The sequence below is a fragment of the Rattus norvegicus genome, chromosome 7, assembly GCF_021556685.1.
Source record: "Rattus norvegicus strain SHRSP/BbbUtx chromosome 7, alternate assembly SHRSP_T2T, whole genome shotgun sequence".
Classification (NCBI taxonomy): Eukaryota; Metazoa; Chordata; class Mammalia; order Rodentia; family Muridae; genus Rattus; species Rattus norvegicus.
In genome coordinates, this window is record NC_141540.1 from 121,794,602 (window position 1) to 121,809,195 (window position 14,594).

The 14,594-nt window shown below is 50.7% G+C and overlaps 1 protein-coding gene across 2 annotated transcripts in view; it reads left to right on the forward strand.

Annotated features, from left to right (window-relative positions):
* Sack1f (scaffolding CK1 anchoring protein F) overlaps positions 1-14,594 on the forward strand; it is a 28,831-nt gene that overhangs the window by 9,052 nt on the left and 5,185 nt on the right. Inside the window, exons 1-4 of one of the 2 annotated variants that reach the window (XM_087557456.1) lie at positions 4,458-4,601; positions 8,912-9,079; positions 9,521-9,642; positions 10,820-11,505. In XM_087557456.1, the coding sequence (XP_087413582.1) occupies positions 8,927-9,079; positions 9,521-9,642; positions 10,820-11,505 (961 nt within the window). In that variant the 5' untranslated portion in view covers positions 4,458-4,601; positions 8,912-8,926. 2 annotated transcript variants of the gene reach the window in all.

A 14,594-nucleotide genomic window follows, 5' to 3' on the forward strand; every position in this document is an offset into this window, starting at 1 on the left:
GCCATATCACCTGACAGTGACCTCAGATCACTCCTGCTGCTTCTCAGAACCTTCCAGGCCAACCTTCAACTGTTGGCCCACTCTGGCAGGTCCATCAGGAAGCACCTAATCAGGCATTTCTTGAGATGTGCCTAGCTCTCCCTGCCTAGCTCTCTCTGCCTAGCTCCCTGTGCCTAGCTCCCTGTGCCTAACTCTCCCTGCCTAGCTCCCTGTGCCTAGCTCTCCCTGCCTAGCTCTCCCTGCCTAGCTCTCCCTGCCTAGCTCTCCCTGCCTAGCTCCCTGTGCCTAGCTCTCCGTGCCTTGCACAGGGCCTCCGGTACAAGGACATAACCTAGACTAGTGGATGATCCGAAAACTCGTTTGTGTATCTTCATTGGATTTTTTTTTTTTAGTAGCTGATTTATCTTCCTAATTATGTTTGGCTTTAAGCTAATGTTAAAATGAGCTTGCATTAGATCATTTTCACTAATTAACACCAACTTAGTGCAGGGGAAGTCATCCCAGAAGCATGCCTTGGGGCAGAGGAAAGCTGGCCTAAGATCCTAGGCAGAATTGCTGCACTCAACGTCCTAGCAGGTCAGGTGTGCTCCATGGTGGGTGAATGAGTTGGTCTCGCTCATGTGGGTATATACGTTCCCTAGAGAGCCAGCTTGCGTGTCCCCTTGTGTCAGTACAGATGCCATAGTAGATGAGTAGGAAGTGAGTTCCAGCAGTGAGCTCCACCCTGCAGGAGCACAGACAGGGCTCTGCACTTGAGGCTGAAGAGTCTGGAGAGGAAGTGGCCTGCCTGGGCACTGTTGGCTTCCTGTGTCTGCCAGTGCAACCAGGGGGCCTCCTGTTTAATGATGCCTAATTAGTGAGCCCAAAACATTGTAACAGGGCTCCAGACAGCTGGAAGCTGAGGCTGACAAAGCTCAGGAGTCCCACTGGTGGGGTGGCGGCAGCCTGGCAGCCACACAGGGAACAGGGCCTTGTTGAAAGCCTGGCTTTGGTTCTGCCTTCTTGGTGGGTAGAATTTGGCCCAAACCACATCCTCCGCTCCCGAGGGAGTCCCCTGTGTGGAGATCCCCCGCTTAGCATGTTTGCTGTGTGCACATGGAAACACCAGCATGCTGACAGGTATAGGCCTGGCAGACATACACCCAAGGGAAGCTGCATACTGCACTGGGGACTAGGGACAGAGAATGGTCCCGGAACGCCTCTGTAAGGGACAAACGGGCTTGGATGGAGCAGGATTGTCACCACATGGACAGAGTGTTGATAGGCTGAGTTGAGGTGTAATGTCCCTAGCCTGCTCCAGTGAGTGGAGAGCAGAATCATCTCTGTGAACTTATTGTGGTGGTGTGGATGGGGCGGGGGTGGGGGTGGGGGTGGAGAACAAGCTTGCTTTGGCTACAGGAAGTGTGGAATACCTTCAGCCAGTCTGAGGGACTATGGCTTGGTTCTGTAGGCAGTTGGGGGCCCTGGAGTAGTTGGGTCAAGATAGGGCACAATTCGGTTGTTTTATAAGAACCATGTGCAGGGAGGGAGAATGACCAGGACAGGGTAAGCTAGTATCCAGTTAGTCAATGCTGAGAACTTGGTGTGTCAGACCCCATCAAGGAGGAAGGGCGGAGGGAGGCCCTCTAGGGCAGATACCATACGCAATTCTGTCCAGACAGTATTGCATTTCTTTTCTAAGGACCATGAAATAGCCACATTTTCCAGATGGGTGTCAGAGAAATTAAGCAATGTGTCTCTATCTCACAGCCGATATGCAGCTCCCACTTCCAAAGCCTGTCTTCCCTACTGTACTTCTGGACTATGGAGATTTAGGCCAGGGTGGAAGGAAACAAAAGAGGTTGTGGTTCAGGTTGGGGAGTGCTCTTGTGTGAGGTCCTGCAGCCTGAATCCCTTCCTCCTGGGGCCAGCCTGGTCGTCTCTACCACATCTATAAGTGGCTGCCCTAGGTTACGGAAATGGTCAAAGCTGCTCCTCACTCAGGTGGAGCCTTCTGCAGTGTTGGTGACCAGAGGAGAACCATTTCCGCACTCTGGAAGCTTCTTAACTGTGCCACACACACACACAACAGAAGAGCCCTGTGAAGATGTGTCCTTCTCCTTTAACAATGAGTAAATGGCCCAAAGCCACACAGCAGAAAGGCTTCCTGCCTTGGGGTTATATATTCTCTTCCAAACACCAGCCTTCACTCTGGGCAATCCACCCAGTTCTGCCTGTCTTAACCAGAAGGCTAAAGGTGTGGGGAGTTAGCCTGATAGTGAAGTGAACTTAATGATGCCGCCTAACTGCACAGGTCATCTTGGAAGTTCAGTCAGGATCTTATCCAAACTCACAACAGTCCTGCAAGGCAGGCGTGTGGGCTGAAAGGTGAGCCCCAGGTTCAGACAGGGCTAAAGCACCCCTAGCTCTTTTCTCTTCCTCCACTAAGAGAAGTGGCTTTCACCAGCATATATCTGAGGTCAGCAGCTGGTTGGTTTCCCTCTGTGGGGAAACGGCAATGATTGTGATCTTACAGGTACCTGCATCTATGCCTGCCCACGGAGCAGAGCCTTTATTCCATATCATGTGAGCTGGGGAAGCTTGGGGGAGAATTGTGTTATCTGTCTCTACCCACAGTCTCCATTGGCATCCTGGTTCTGTGTTCCCTCAGGTGACTAGGTTCTGTAGCTCGTTATGTCCATATGCCCTGTGTGGGTAACAACTCCTAATACAGAAAAACCCCGAGCCTGGGGTCAGAACCCTGAGCTTTTTAGTCCCAGTTTTTAGTCCCTCTGGATGACTTGAACATTGCAACTGGGCTAATTGCCATCTGATTCTCTCCGTGACTCTCAGAGAGTCTTGAGTTTGAAATATTTCTGAACGTAGGGGCCAAATACAGTGGCACCCTGCATGTAGACAGGGTCAAGCGGCTTCGTGGGGGCGGGCATGCAAATGCTCACACTCCTGACCCCGAGTGCTGTCTTAGAGAAAAGGCTGCCTTTTGGGGTTGCACAAAGGCACTTGCTGTGTGTGCTGGGGAAGGCCCTGCCTCCTGGCCTGGTTTCCATGATGTAGGAGCTCTGCCCCTTGGATAGGTATTGTTCTGAGTTAGGGCTGGGTCCTCCTTCAGGGTCTTTGGTGAGCAAGGTGAAAGCAGAGCCAGCAGGCTTGTGAGCGGCTGCTGAGCCTAAGCATTGTCCTCTCTGCCCCTGAGGAAGAACTGCAGCCAAACCACCTCACCAAAATCTTACCCCGTGTCTTTCCCTCGCGCCTTGTCGTTGATGAAATGAAGAGCACTGCAAAGCTGAAGCCACGCACACCAGATAGAGACATCGCCATTTAGATATGGAGAATAGCCTGTCCAAGCTCTTTGCAAAGGTAGAAATTCTGAAAGGAATCTGCTGGCGCTTGCTGTCAGAAGCCCAGTCTGAGAGGGGACAGAGAGATGACAGACAGATATTACACTGGAGTGCCCGGAGCCTTTTGTTGTTTGCTTAGAATACAGATGGGCAGGCAGCAGAGTATGGTTAACATTTCCGAGAGGAGGGACTCAGGAAATTCTTGGAGGTTTGGAAGCTGTATAGATGCTTCATTGGTTATGAAAGGTTCAGAAATAGAAGAAGCTGAGCCGTGTGACATCACACACTCTGGGGGACATTTACTTACTTGTCTATCGTTGGAAATACTTGGTTTTCATCCCTGGGGTAATGCTGCTGGGACCAGCAAGTAAACACCGAAGATGCTGTTAATCCCCTAAAGTGCCACAATGCAGTGCCCCAGTTGTCTCGTGCAACAGAGAGGTCCCGGGTTACGGTTACTGTAGGCCCTTCTGAATGACCCGGAACAGATGGCAGAGGTGAGCCCCACTAATGGGCTCTGCTGATGCCAGGACTCTTAAAAGTTTGAACCCTTTGAAGGTAATGGGACCAACTGGTTAATCAGCCTTGTTTTAGACCATGGGGGAATCAGAGGGCAGAGGGGACAGAAGGGGCCAGCCACAAAGCTACTCCAGAAGTTAAACAAGAGACAGAGGGTCCTGTGCTAGGGTAAAAGTATTCACGAAAACACCAAGAGGTTAGTGACCCAGAAGAGGGTTCATGGAGCACCGTGAGGCTGAGGACTGATAGGATTTGATCCATGGGGAGGAAAAGCCAGACCTGGCTTCGTCTGTGACTGGAAGTATGTTGAATTTGGAAGTGCCCGTGGAGCAGGCTAGGGGCTATATCCCAGCAGCCAGCAGCTCTGTATATGTGAACATCTGTCAGAGCCTTCTGTAGCCTGGGTCATCTAAACATACAGGGGCCGCAGGGCAAGGCAGAACCCTCCTCATCTCTTCTTCTCTGATGGCAATTAAGGAAAGAAGCTGGAAAGCTAGAGGAGTCGTTAAAGTTGAATGGCAGAGAGAAGGGCATCCCAGGGCTCCCTAACACCCTCCCTCCCACTCCTCCTCCCTCTCCCCCGCCCCGCTGCCTGGGCAGGCTATCAAAGGAGGAGATGATGAGCTATGGAAACACCCCATGAGGAGTCCTGCAGCATCAGAGCCTCTTTGCCAGCATGCCTGCGACAGCTTCTAAACAACTGCCAGCTCGAATTAACCTCTCTCTCTGCTGCGTCGTGCTTCGGTAGGTAACCAGGTGAAGGATGCTGAATGCAGCGCCAGCCAGAAGGGGCCGTGATTTTCTCTCCTGACCAAATCTGTTTCCCTGATTCTGGGTCTGTTGTAAATATTTTATTTTACTTTATTTTTAAATTATGTTTATTTATTTGTTGATTTTTGTCAACCTCAACCTCTGTCTTCACCGGAAGCCTTGACATTAGACTTGGCATAGAGAATCTGGGCACATTCAGTGCTGCAGGGGAGGGGTCGGGAGTTGGTTTTCCGGGGCTTGATGCTGAGGATAAATGTCAAGCAGGGGCCCTCTGAGACCAGAGCACAGGGTGATTATCACCCCTCCACAACTAGATTGCCAGAGTCAGTGCACAATTGATTTTTTCCCTACTCCAGATATTTCATTGTTTAATTGGTAGTGATACAGATGGCTGACTCTCACCAGGGTGTCTAAGACCCAGCCTCCTGCAAGCTAGTCCTCGGGACTTTCTGTCTTTCACATTCTCAGGCGGTGGCCAGCAGCCCTGGGTGGCACGAAATGACTCTGAGGTGGACACTGGAAACAGTTTAGAAATGAGAGAAAGCAGTGGACTGTGGCCTCAGTCAGCACTGGCATGAGAAGGAGGCTTTTTCTCTGTCCACCTTTATGTGGGTTCTGGGTTCAAACTCAGGCCACCAAGATTGTGTCCACTCTCTGAGGGACCATGTACCTCCTCCGCAAAGGCCACCGTACCCTTCCCTTACACACCCACACCAGACTGTATCAGTCCCACTGGGGACTTGGGCATCTGTTTTGACTGGTTGGCCTTGTAAGCAAAAGAACTGACATATTCCATAGTTCTACTATGTATACATACAGTCTACATAGTAGACTACTGTTATCAGTCCATCAAAGGCCCTCTCCCATTCCCCTCCCTCATTTCTTCCTCATCCCTCTCTCCTGTGCTCAGTATAAGTCCTTGGACATGTTTATATTCTAGAAAAATATGCAGTATCATAAGACTACTCATATTGGGGTTGGTGATTTAGCTCAGTGGTCGAGCACTTGCCTAGCAAGCGCAAGGCCCTGAGTTTGGTCCCCAGCTCCGAAGGAAAAGAAAAAAGAAAAAAAAAAAAAAAGACTACTCATATTAGGCTATAGATTTTGCCACAACATTTTGAATCTGTATATTGAGACGGTGCCTCTTGTAGACTAGGCTGTCCTGCAACTTGCTTTGTAGCGAAGGATGACCTTGAATTCCTGATCTCCTGTGTGCATCCTAAGACTAGAATTACAGAAATGAGCCACCATTCTTTTGAGAAGAACTATCTGGAGAGATGGCTCAGCGGGTAAGGACACCTTGCTTCTGCTCTTGCAGAAGACTTGGGTTCTGCTCCCAGCACCCACATCAGACTTCACAAGCGCCTGTAACTCCAGTTCCAGAAGATCCTGGGCTCTGGCTGGCTTCCTCCTGCACTTGTATGGATGTGGTGCACATTTAGATCCACACAGATACGAATAAACTAAGTCTTAGGGAAGAGTTAGGGTCTGAACTTGGAGCCCATCACTGCCTCAGTCAGCAACGGAACGCCCTGCCCTACACCTCTTTCTTATCTTCTCCCAAAGAAAGACACTGACATTGTTGCCAACTCTTTGATTCCCAAGGGGGCAGAGAGTGTCTGTTTCCCTCTTCCTTTATAGACCTGTGCTGAGATCCAAGAGGCGGCCCGGGTGCTTGGCCTGCTGTGGTTCTACTGTCTCATAGCCCACACTTGAGTCTAGACAGTTCTCCCAGCACACCTGGCTCATGCCGCACTGCTCCTTAGATCTCACCATATCTGAGGTTAATTCTTCTTTTCATTCTGCCTTTTGTTTGTATCTCTCCCGTCTGTTAGTCTCTCTCTGATATTTGTCTGACTTTAGTCCTCTCCAGGAATAGGTTTTTTTGGTGTTTCTAAGATATCATGCAGCAGTGAAAAGTGGTCTAAGGACAGACGGCCCTGCTTCTTGCTTTGCCATGTATTACCTTGGGCATGTTCTTGGATCCTGTGCATTTACTTTCCTTGATTTCAAAGTGGGAATCACAGTCCCTCCCAACAGAGTGGTTGTGAAGAATCAGATTAGAAAAGTTCCCCATGAGTGCTCAGAATCTGCTCTGTGTGTGTGTGTGTGTGTGTGTGTGTGTGTGTGTGTGTGTGTGTATGTGTGTGTGTGTCTCTGTGTCTGTGTCTGTGTCTGTCTGTCTGTCTGTCTGTCTGTCTTTGCATGTTTGTGACTGTGCCGACCATGCTGACGACGTTGCCGCCTGATTCTTGCCTCCACTTTCCAAGTGCTAGTGTTACAGACATGCACCACACCTGGCTACAGAGATTACTTTTTAGACTAAAGTCTACAACCTCCGGGTAAGCAAGGGGGAGAAAGCTAGCGGGGAGTCGTAGTCCAAGTTCAGAGGCGTGAGGCTTGCAGAATTTCTTCCTGTTCAGGAGAAGCCAGTCTTTGTCTAGGAAGGCCTTGGACTGATTGGAGATGCCCCCCACACCCAATAGAAGAGAGTCTGCTGGGGTTGGGGATTTAGCTCAGCGGTAGAGCGCTTGCCTAGCGAGCACAGGCCCTGGGTTCGGTCCCCAGCTCCGGAATAAAAAAAAAGAAGAGAGTCTGCTTATTTGAAGCCCAAAATATACCGTCATAGAAACATCCAGAATGGTATTACACCAAATATCTGCTCTCTGTGGCCCGGCCAAGTTCATGTAAGTTAAGGACCATGGTGCTTCGTGTGTCTTTGCTGGAGCTGTGCCTTTTGTCAAAAATTTTCATGGTGTGGGTTCCTCAAAGCAAGAAAGGCACATTCTCTTTCTGTTCTGCTGGGGTGCTCCTTGCCAGGGGGCCCAGCCAAGTTCCCCACTTAGTCCTCACCTGCTCCCTCCCTAGGACATCCTAATGGCTGCAATGCTTGTTTTATTCCCCCCCTGCCTGGCTGGAAGCAGTGCCTGCCTCTCTCCCTGCACATCACTTGTCACCTGTGCAAGTCTTAAGGCCTTTATCTCCTTCACCTTACGCTGTAGTTACTGTGTATAAGTGTCTTATCATCCTTGTAGCAATTGTAACTTATCAGTCTCTAGATCCTCACCGTGCCTATGGGGGCCCAGTCACCACCCTGTGGATGTTAATGATTGGCAAATGAAAGAGCTGGGGAGGGCAGTAAGTGATATTGAGGGAAGTGGGGGAACAGGGAGGCCACAAAGGCTGACTCATGGTGAGCTACAGTGTGATGACGCTGACATGCAGTGACAGAATTGTAGGTGAGAGAAGCCCAGCATGGCTCCCAGTGTTAATGTGTGTGTTGAGTCATCAACACACTGAGGTAGGTGCCATGGTTAGCTCCACTTTTCTGCCAAGGAGTCTGTAGTGCTGATGAGCCAGGTATGGAGTTGGCCCGGCTGAAGAGTCTGTGTGTTTAAAGTACTGTGACTGAGCACTTACTCTGTACTAGGGTGTGTAGCATCTCACATGCCTTGTCTCTGTTTCTCATGGCAAACGTATAAAGTACCAGGCATCTCCACTTTGCAGATGAGGAAGAAGGCTTACTGAGTCTAGTGTCTTGCCCAAGGTTATATAAATAGAAAGTTGTGACTCTACAGGTCTACAGTGTTAGGAGCCCACAGGAAAACCCTTAGGGCTGGGATAGGGGGATGGCTTGGGCAGAAAAATAGAAGCAGCTCGTTAGGTCTTCCCTGGGGCAAAAAAGTACCTCTGCTTCGAGAGACAAAGCAAGGATGTTTTTTGTGAGGGTTCCTGAGCACTGTTCTTAGTTTGATGATGGGTTGAGGGGGCTGGGGGACATGCTGAACATCAGAGGTCAGGGGTACCTGGCCAACTCTGGGTCTACCAGTGACAGCATTGGAGATATCCAAGACTCTGTCCAGCTGCTGGGAGATAGAGTGCCCAGGCCTGCTGTCCATGCAGATCTGAGGCTGATGGATCCCTTGCACCTCTGCCATAGCATCTCCTCCCGTCGGCTCTTTCCCTGGAGTAGCGGGGGCAGTTCTTTCCAGACTCCCAGTCCTCTTCTGATATGGCTTTTGAAGAGTTCTGGAAATTTCCAGATTAGACTGGGGTTCATCCGGAATGAAGTTCCTGCAGCAGAACCTACACCCTCAGCCCTCACCTGAACTCTGTCTGCTCTAAAATGTGGGTAGAATTTTGAAGAATCTAGAAGTGGTGGCAGGTAGGGTTTTTGACCCTTGGCCATCAGTTGCCCCAAAGCAAGGTGGTCCCCTCTGGGCAGGCGTGTCTCAGAACATGTGTCAGTCACAACATGTCTCAGCACCACCTTCTCTGCCCAGGTCATTGCTGTGGTCATGGACCTTTTCACTGATGGGGATATATTCCAAGACATTGTGGATGCTGCCTCTAAGCGCCGGGTCCCTGTATACATTATCCTGGATGAGGGTGGAGTGAAATTCTTTTTGGAGATGTGTCAGGGCCTAGAGCTCGCAGACTTCCGCATTCGGGTGAGTTCACCACTGGGACAGGTTGTGGGCCCTCCTCCTGTCTCCTCCCAAGCTCAGGGGCTCAGACTGAACTTCAAGATCCCAAGATTTTTCCTTCTATGTGAAGCCAAGATTCAGGACCTTGTAACTGCCTACTTATATATCCTAAATGTTGTCCTAGAGCTGCTGAGGCTGAAGGAGGCAGCTGGGCCAGCCCTGGGGCGGTCTGTCCATAGAATCACTGACTTCACTGCTAGGTTCACCACAAGGCTGTAGCTCTCTGTGGGAAACTTCAAGCAAGAACTCTCTTGTTCAAAATAAAATATGTAAAGCTAAAACAAGCAGAGACTTTTGGAAAGACTCAGGCAGTAGTAAGGGTCTATGGACCCCTCCCAAAGCAAGGCCTTGGTACAGAGCCCTGAGACCTCCCAAAACAGGGTGATATGTCTTTCTCCTCAACAGAACATCCGTGTCCGCTCTGTGACAGGAGTTGGGTTCTACATGCCCATGGGGAAGATCAAGGGGACGTTGTCATCAAAGTTCCTGATGGTCGATGGGGACAAAGTAGCCACCGGATCTTACAGGTCTGTTGGGCCGTGTCAAGGGAGGGCCCAGGGGACCTGTGTTCATGGTAGTTGTTAATCGGGAGCATGCTAGCCTGGAGCTTCCATGGTTGTGTGTTTTAAGAGGCCAGTTCCTTTCCTCAGACTTTCTGTTGACAGATTAGTTATTCCAGATAGAGGATCAACTCTTCTAGGCATTAAGCATTGCTGGCTTGTTGTGCTTCTCTGGCAGCCGGTTGGTTGTACTTTGAGGCTGGTTTTTGGGTGCCATAAGCAAGAAGTAGAAAGGACAAGATCTGGGAAAGAGATGTAAGATGTTGTCTTAGTTACTTTTCTATTCCTGTGACCAAACACCATGACCAAGGTGACTTAAAAGAAAGCTTTAGTTTGGGGGGTCATGGATCCAGAGGGTTAGAGTTCATGACCATCATAGCAGGGAGCACGGTAGCAGGCATGGTGCTGGATCTTACATCTTGTCCACACACACGGCAAAGACAGTGAAGTGGGAATAACATGGGTTTTTGAAACTTCAAAGCCCATCCACAGTGGCACACCTCCTACAAGAAGGCCACAGTCCTAATTAAGCATTCAAACAGACGAGGCTATGGGGACCATTTTTATTCCAACTGCTACAGATGTGGCACAGAGAGATGACTCCAGAATTTGAATTGAAAAGCAAAGTACCAGGTACATGAGAACCTGTGTATGAGTCATCTCTCCCCTCTGGAAACGTGAAAAGCAAGGTGAGTCTGGAGCACATGGTGGCAATGAGTGGATTATCTGAGTCAAAGTATGAGTTTCGCAGATGCTGTGCACTCTGGGAGCGATCAGCAAGCTAACAGATGCAGGTTAGTCCGTGTGCATTGCGTGTGTCTGTACCAGGTATGAATTGCTGGCTATTTCATTACGAACCCCCGGTGGCATGGCCTACCTTAGGTCCTATGAGCCACATTATACAGGACAGGGTAGATGTGGATCCGGTCTGACTTCTCAAGCCCCATGGGAAGGAAAGGAAAGGAGAATTTAACCTGGTGAAAGGAGAATAGTCCAGTGTGAGGGCAAGAGGCACCTTTCTCCAGATATCAGGCAGTGTGCCCACAGGGCAGGTTGAGGCTGGGCAGTGGGAGTGTTGAAGGAGCTACTGGTAGGACACTGGAGAGGTCTGGGCCCATCCATGTCTCTGTTTTTCTATCCCCAGCTTTACCTGGAGCTCCTCCTATGTGGACAGGAATCTCCTCTTGCTCCTGACAGGACAGAACGTGGAGCCCTTTGACATAGAGTTTCGGGAGCTGTATGCCATCTCTGAGGAAGTAAACTTGCACCAGCACCTGGGACTGGCAGGAAGGATTGGCCTCAACTACTCCTCCACTGTAGCTCGAAAGCTTATCAACCCCAAGTATGCCTTAGTGGCAGGCACCCGCCCTCCTCCCGGAGAAATGATGCGTTGGGCAGCCCGGCAGCAGCGGGATGCTGGTGGCAACCCAGAGGGACAGGAGGAGGGCAGTGGCGGTGGTGAGTCTGCCCGGCGTCTGGAGAGCTTTCTGAATGACCTGGTCACAGTAGAGCAGGTTTTGCCCACAGTGGACCCCATTATCCCAAGATTGCCGAAACCTAATGATGGCAAGACAACCTCTTATGCACACACAGACCTGAGGCACAAATCCCGAGAGGCACTCCCCCAGAATGGCAAGGGAGAAGCTGCCAATGGAGAGGCCACCCCAGCCAAGGAGAGCAGACGCTTCAGCAGCAGGTTCTTCAGCCGTCGAGTAAAGAGGCCCACAGTGCACAGCAGCATGGCCGGCTCCCCTTCCACTGAGACTTTTACTGATGTGGAGTTTCAGCTGGGAAAGAGGCACAATGAGGGTTCCATGGCCAATATATCAGGTGAGCTCCTGGCCACACGCATGGCCCTTACGGACTGTCTGCCTCCCAGCTACAGGTACAGTTTGCTGGCAGGAAGCAGAAAGGTGCTCCTGGGTCAGAAGGGCCTCCATTCCTGGTCTCTCTGATCACTGAACCTGGTGACCCAGGGCAAGTCACTGCAGGTCGCAGTTTCAGATTCCTGGCCTCTCAGAGGGAAGAGTGATATGTGGCTTGCTTAGTGTTGAGCACAGCAGTGGGCATGGGATGGCCTTCAAGGACTCTTAACCTCCATGGTTTTCAGATCACCTTCATGGGATCTCAGGAAAAGAAGGAAGTGTGACAAGTGTTTCTGTTATAATAGAGTCCAGGGCTCTTTCTGGCCACCCTATTCCTTGCTGTCATCAGGACCTGATCAGACCTCAGCTTTACCTGGCCCGACTGCTGCCCTGACTCAGCTTCCAGTGTCTGTGATAATCCTTAGAACGGTTTTCCCCATGTCTGTTTGAAAGGTGGATTTGCCCTCTGGGAGAGATTGGTGATGTGATGACATCTTTTCTAACCATCTCTCCAGGATCTCCTTGAAGTCCTGTCTTTTTTCTCTTTCTCTGGAGCAGTCTGTTATGATCTTCGGGAGTCTGGCAGTGACAGCATCCCCCAGTTAGAAGGACTCTGTTGGGATGTTTCCTTTATGGCTTTGCAATGATTAGAAGTGAGCGTCCTGGCTGGCCCACTATGAGAATCCTGACTGTGGATTGTCTGTCCTGAGCAGCCCAGGGGCTCCCAGGATGCAAGTACTCAGGGGTCTGGTTTGACCCAGTCAAGGACCTAAAGCAGGAAAAGCACCACTTTCCTCCTGGTTAGAAGTGCGTCATGTCATCATGTCCTGTTGCACCCAGGGGTATGGCTGCCTTTTAGAGCAGGTCTGGGGGTCTCTAGGATGTGACACAGGATGAGCACCAGAGCACCCCTTCCTGGCTCCAGTGGGCCCACACTTTCTGAGCAGTGAGGCAGGCCAGGTTCTGCATGGGTACTTCCCTTCCCCTCACCCTCATGATGCCTGAGTCAAGAGGCAGGTGGAGACTGGGGGAAGCACATTCAGTGCTGGACATGGAAAATGACTGTAAGCCGGATTCAGAGCCAGGCCTGGACCTCTTCCTGTCAGAGGAGGAGTGGTTGGTCCCTCATTCCCATTCCCCTTGGGCCTCCCTGGCTCCCCAGCACCAGATGCTGACGTGCTGGGCCTCTTATTTGGAAGGAGGGTTGCCATGGTGAACACCTGGCAAGAAAGAGGAGGGGGTGAGCCCAACCACAAAGGGGCTGCTTCCCAACTCCTGACTGAAGTGAGGTGGAAGCATTCTCTTCCCTTGCCCCTCACCCTGAGGTACTGTTTCCATAGAAACGCAAAGCCTATTGTCTTGTCCCTTCCTGCTGCCTCTGGTGTCAGATTCCCCTGCTTAGATGACTCGGGCAGTTAGAGTTTGCCACTGCTGCCTGTCTCTGAGCATTTGTACGTGGTGCTCTGGAGCCAACAAACAGACCCACTATGTGTGCAGTTTCGGGAGCTCCAGCTCCACAGCACCTGGCCCCCTGAGCAGAAGGGCTGGGTAGGAGTGGCTGGCACAACATAGGAAAGTCTGAAGTGTGTCCAGCGTCATCCCTGGGGAGAACATTGAGGTGGCAATACGGGCGCGCGCACGCACGCACGCACACACACACACACACACACACACACACACACACACACACACCCTGCCACCCTCATCATGGCCCTGAAATCCCAGCTCTCTAAGACCCCTAGCCCCTGTTTCATTCTTGCTCAAAGGCAGAGTTTCTCCTTCCAAAGGCCCTTCCTACACTTTCTCTAACCCCAGGCCCTAGGCTGAGAGGCCTTGGTTCCCTTCTCGAGGTGGTAGCCACTGAGCAGCCAGACTACACACCTCACAACACAGCATGGGCCCCAATCCTGGGAGAGCTGGGGCTTGAGTTGGATTGGAACCATTTCAGCTTCTTCCTCAGAGAAGGATCGAAGCCAGGGAAGGAATCCCTTCCCCATAGGGAGCATTCAGCGGCAACAGTGGTAGTGCGACTGCTGCTTCCCCTCCTCTGGGCTGTCTCTTCTAGAGGGGTAAGCTGGGGAGGGCTTCTGAGGTCCCTCTGAGTTGATGCTGACTGTCCTATCTGTCTTTGCACCCTCTTGTCAAAGAGAATGTGGGTGGATGACAGGGTGGGCGAAAGAGAGAAAGATAGGAAAAGCCGAGAGCTGACAGCCTGTAAAATTGCTTGATAAGAAGTATATAGTTGTCAAACAGCATGCAAATTTTTGCAAACCCAGGTGTGGCCCTGGGGAGAATCTCACAGAATTGCCTCCTTTGGGGCTGGGGGTGGAGGGGCATAATGGAATCAGCCTGGCAGTTTGAAGACCCAGAGCCCCCTCTAGTGGCTGACATGTCCTTTGCTGATTTTTCTTTTTTTCTAAACCGTGCCCCTGCACTGCTATTAGCTGCTGCCTTCCTGGCCACTTGCCACCTGCGCCCATACAGGCTCTCTGGGGAGATTTCTGGAGTCTCAGGAAGGCACAGCCAGGGGCATCCTTGTTTAAAAACCCTGTCTATAGAGTCTGCACTGCTAGGCTGGGCTCAGAAATCTGCATTTAAAAAAAAAACACTATGAAACAGGCTTTAGTCAACTAAATTTACACTCGACGCCATATAGGTAAAAACTAAGGGGTGGGATGGATGGCGTTCAGCAAAATGTGGAATACCGGCAGTGCTGACAAAAAAAAAAAAAAAAAAAAAAAAAAAGCTTTGGAAACCAAAGCTCTTGTTACAGCTGTTGCCATGAAGATCCCGTTTATCTTTTAACCAATCCCACTGCCAAGTATTTAAAATTAAACACTGAATTAAATCAGAAGCATAGCACAGTAATGCCAGTATCAGAGACATTCATGTAATGAAATAGTGGATTTCGGTGTCTCCAACACTCGTGTTAGCTTAGAGTACAATGGCCCCAGTGCATCAGTGGAAGAAGACCTTCCCTGGTTACACCACGTGGTCACAGAGTCATTAGCAGGTCAGGAAGCACCGAAGGAGATATCTGCATTTTGAATGGCA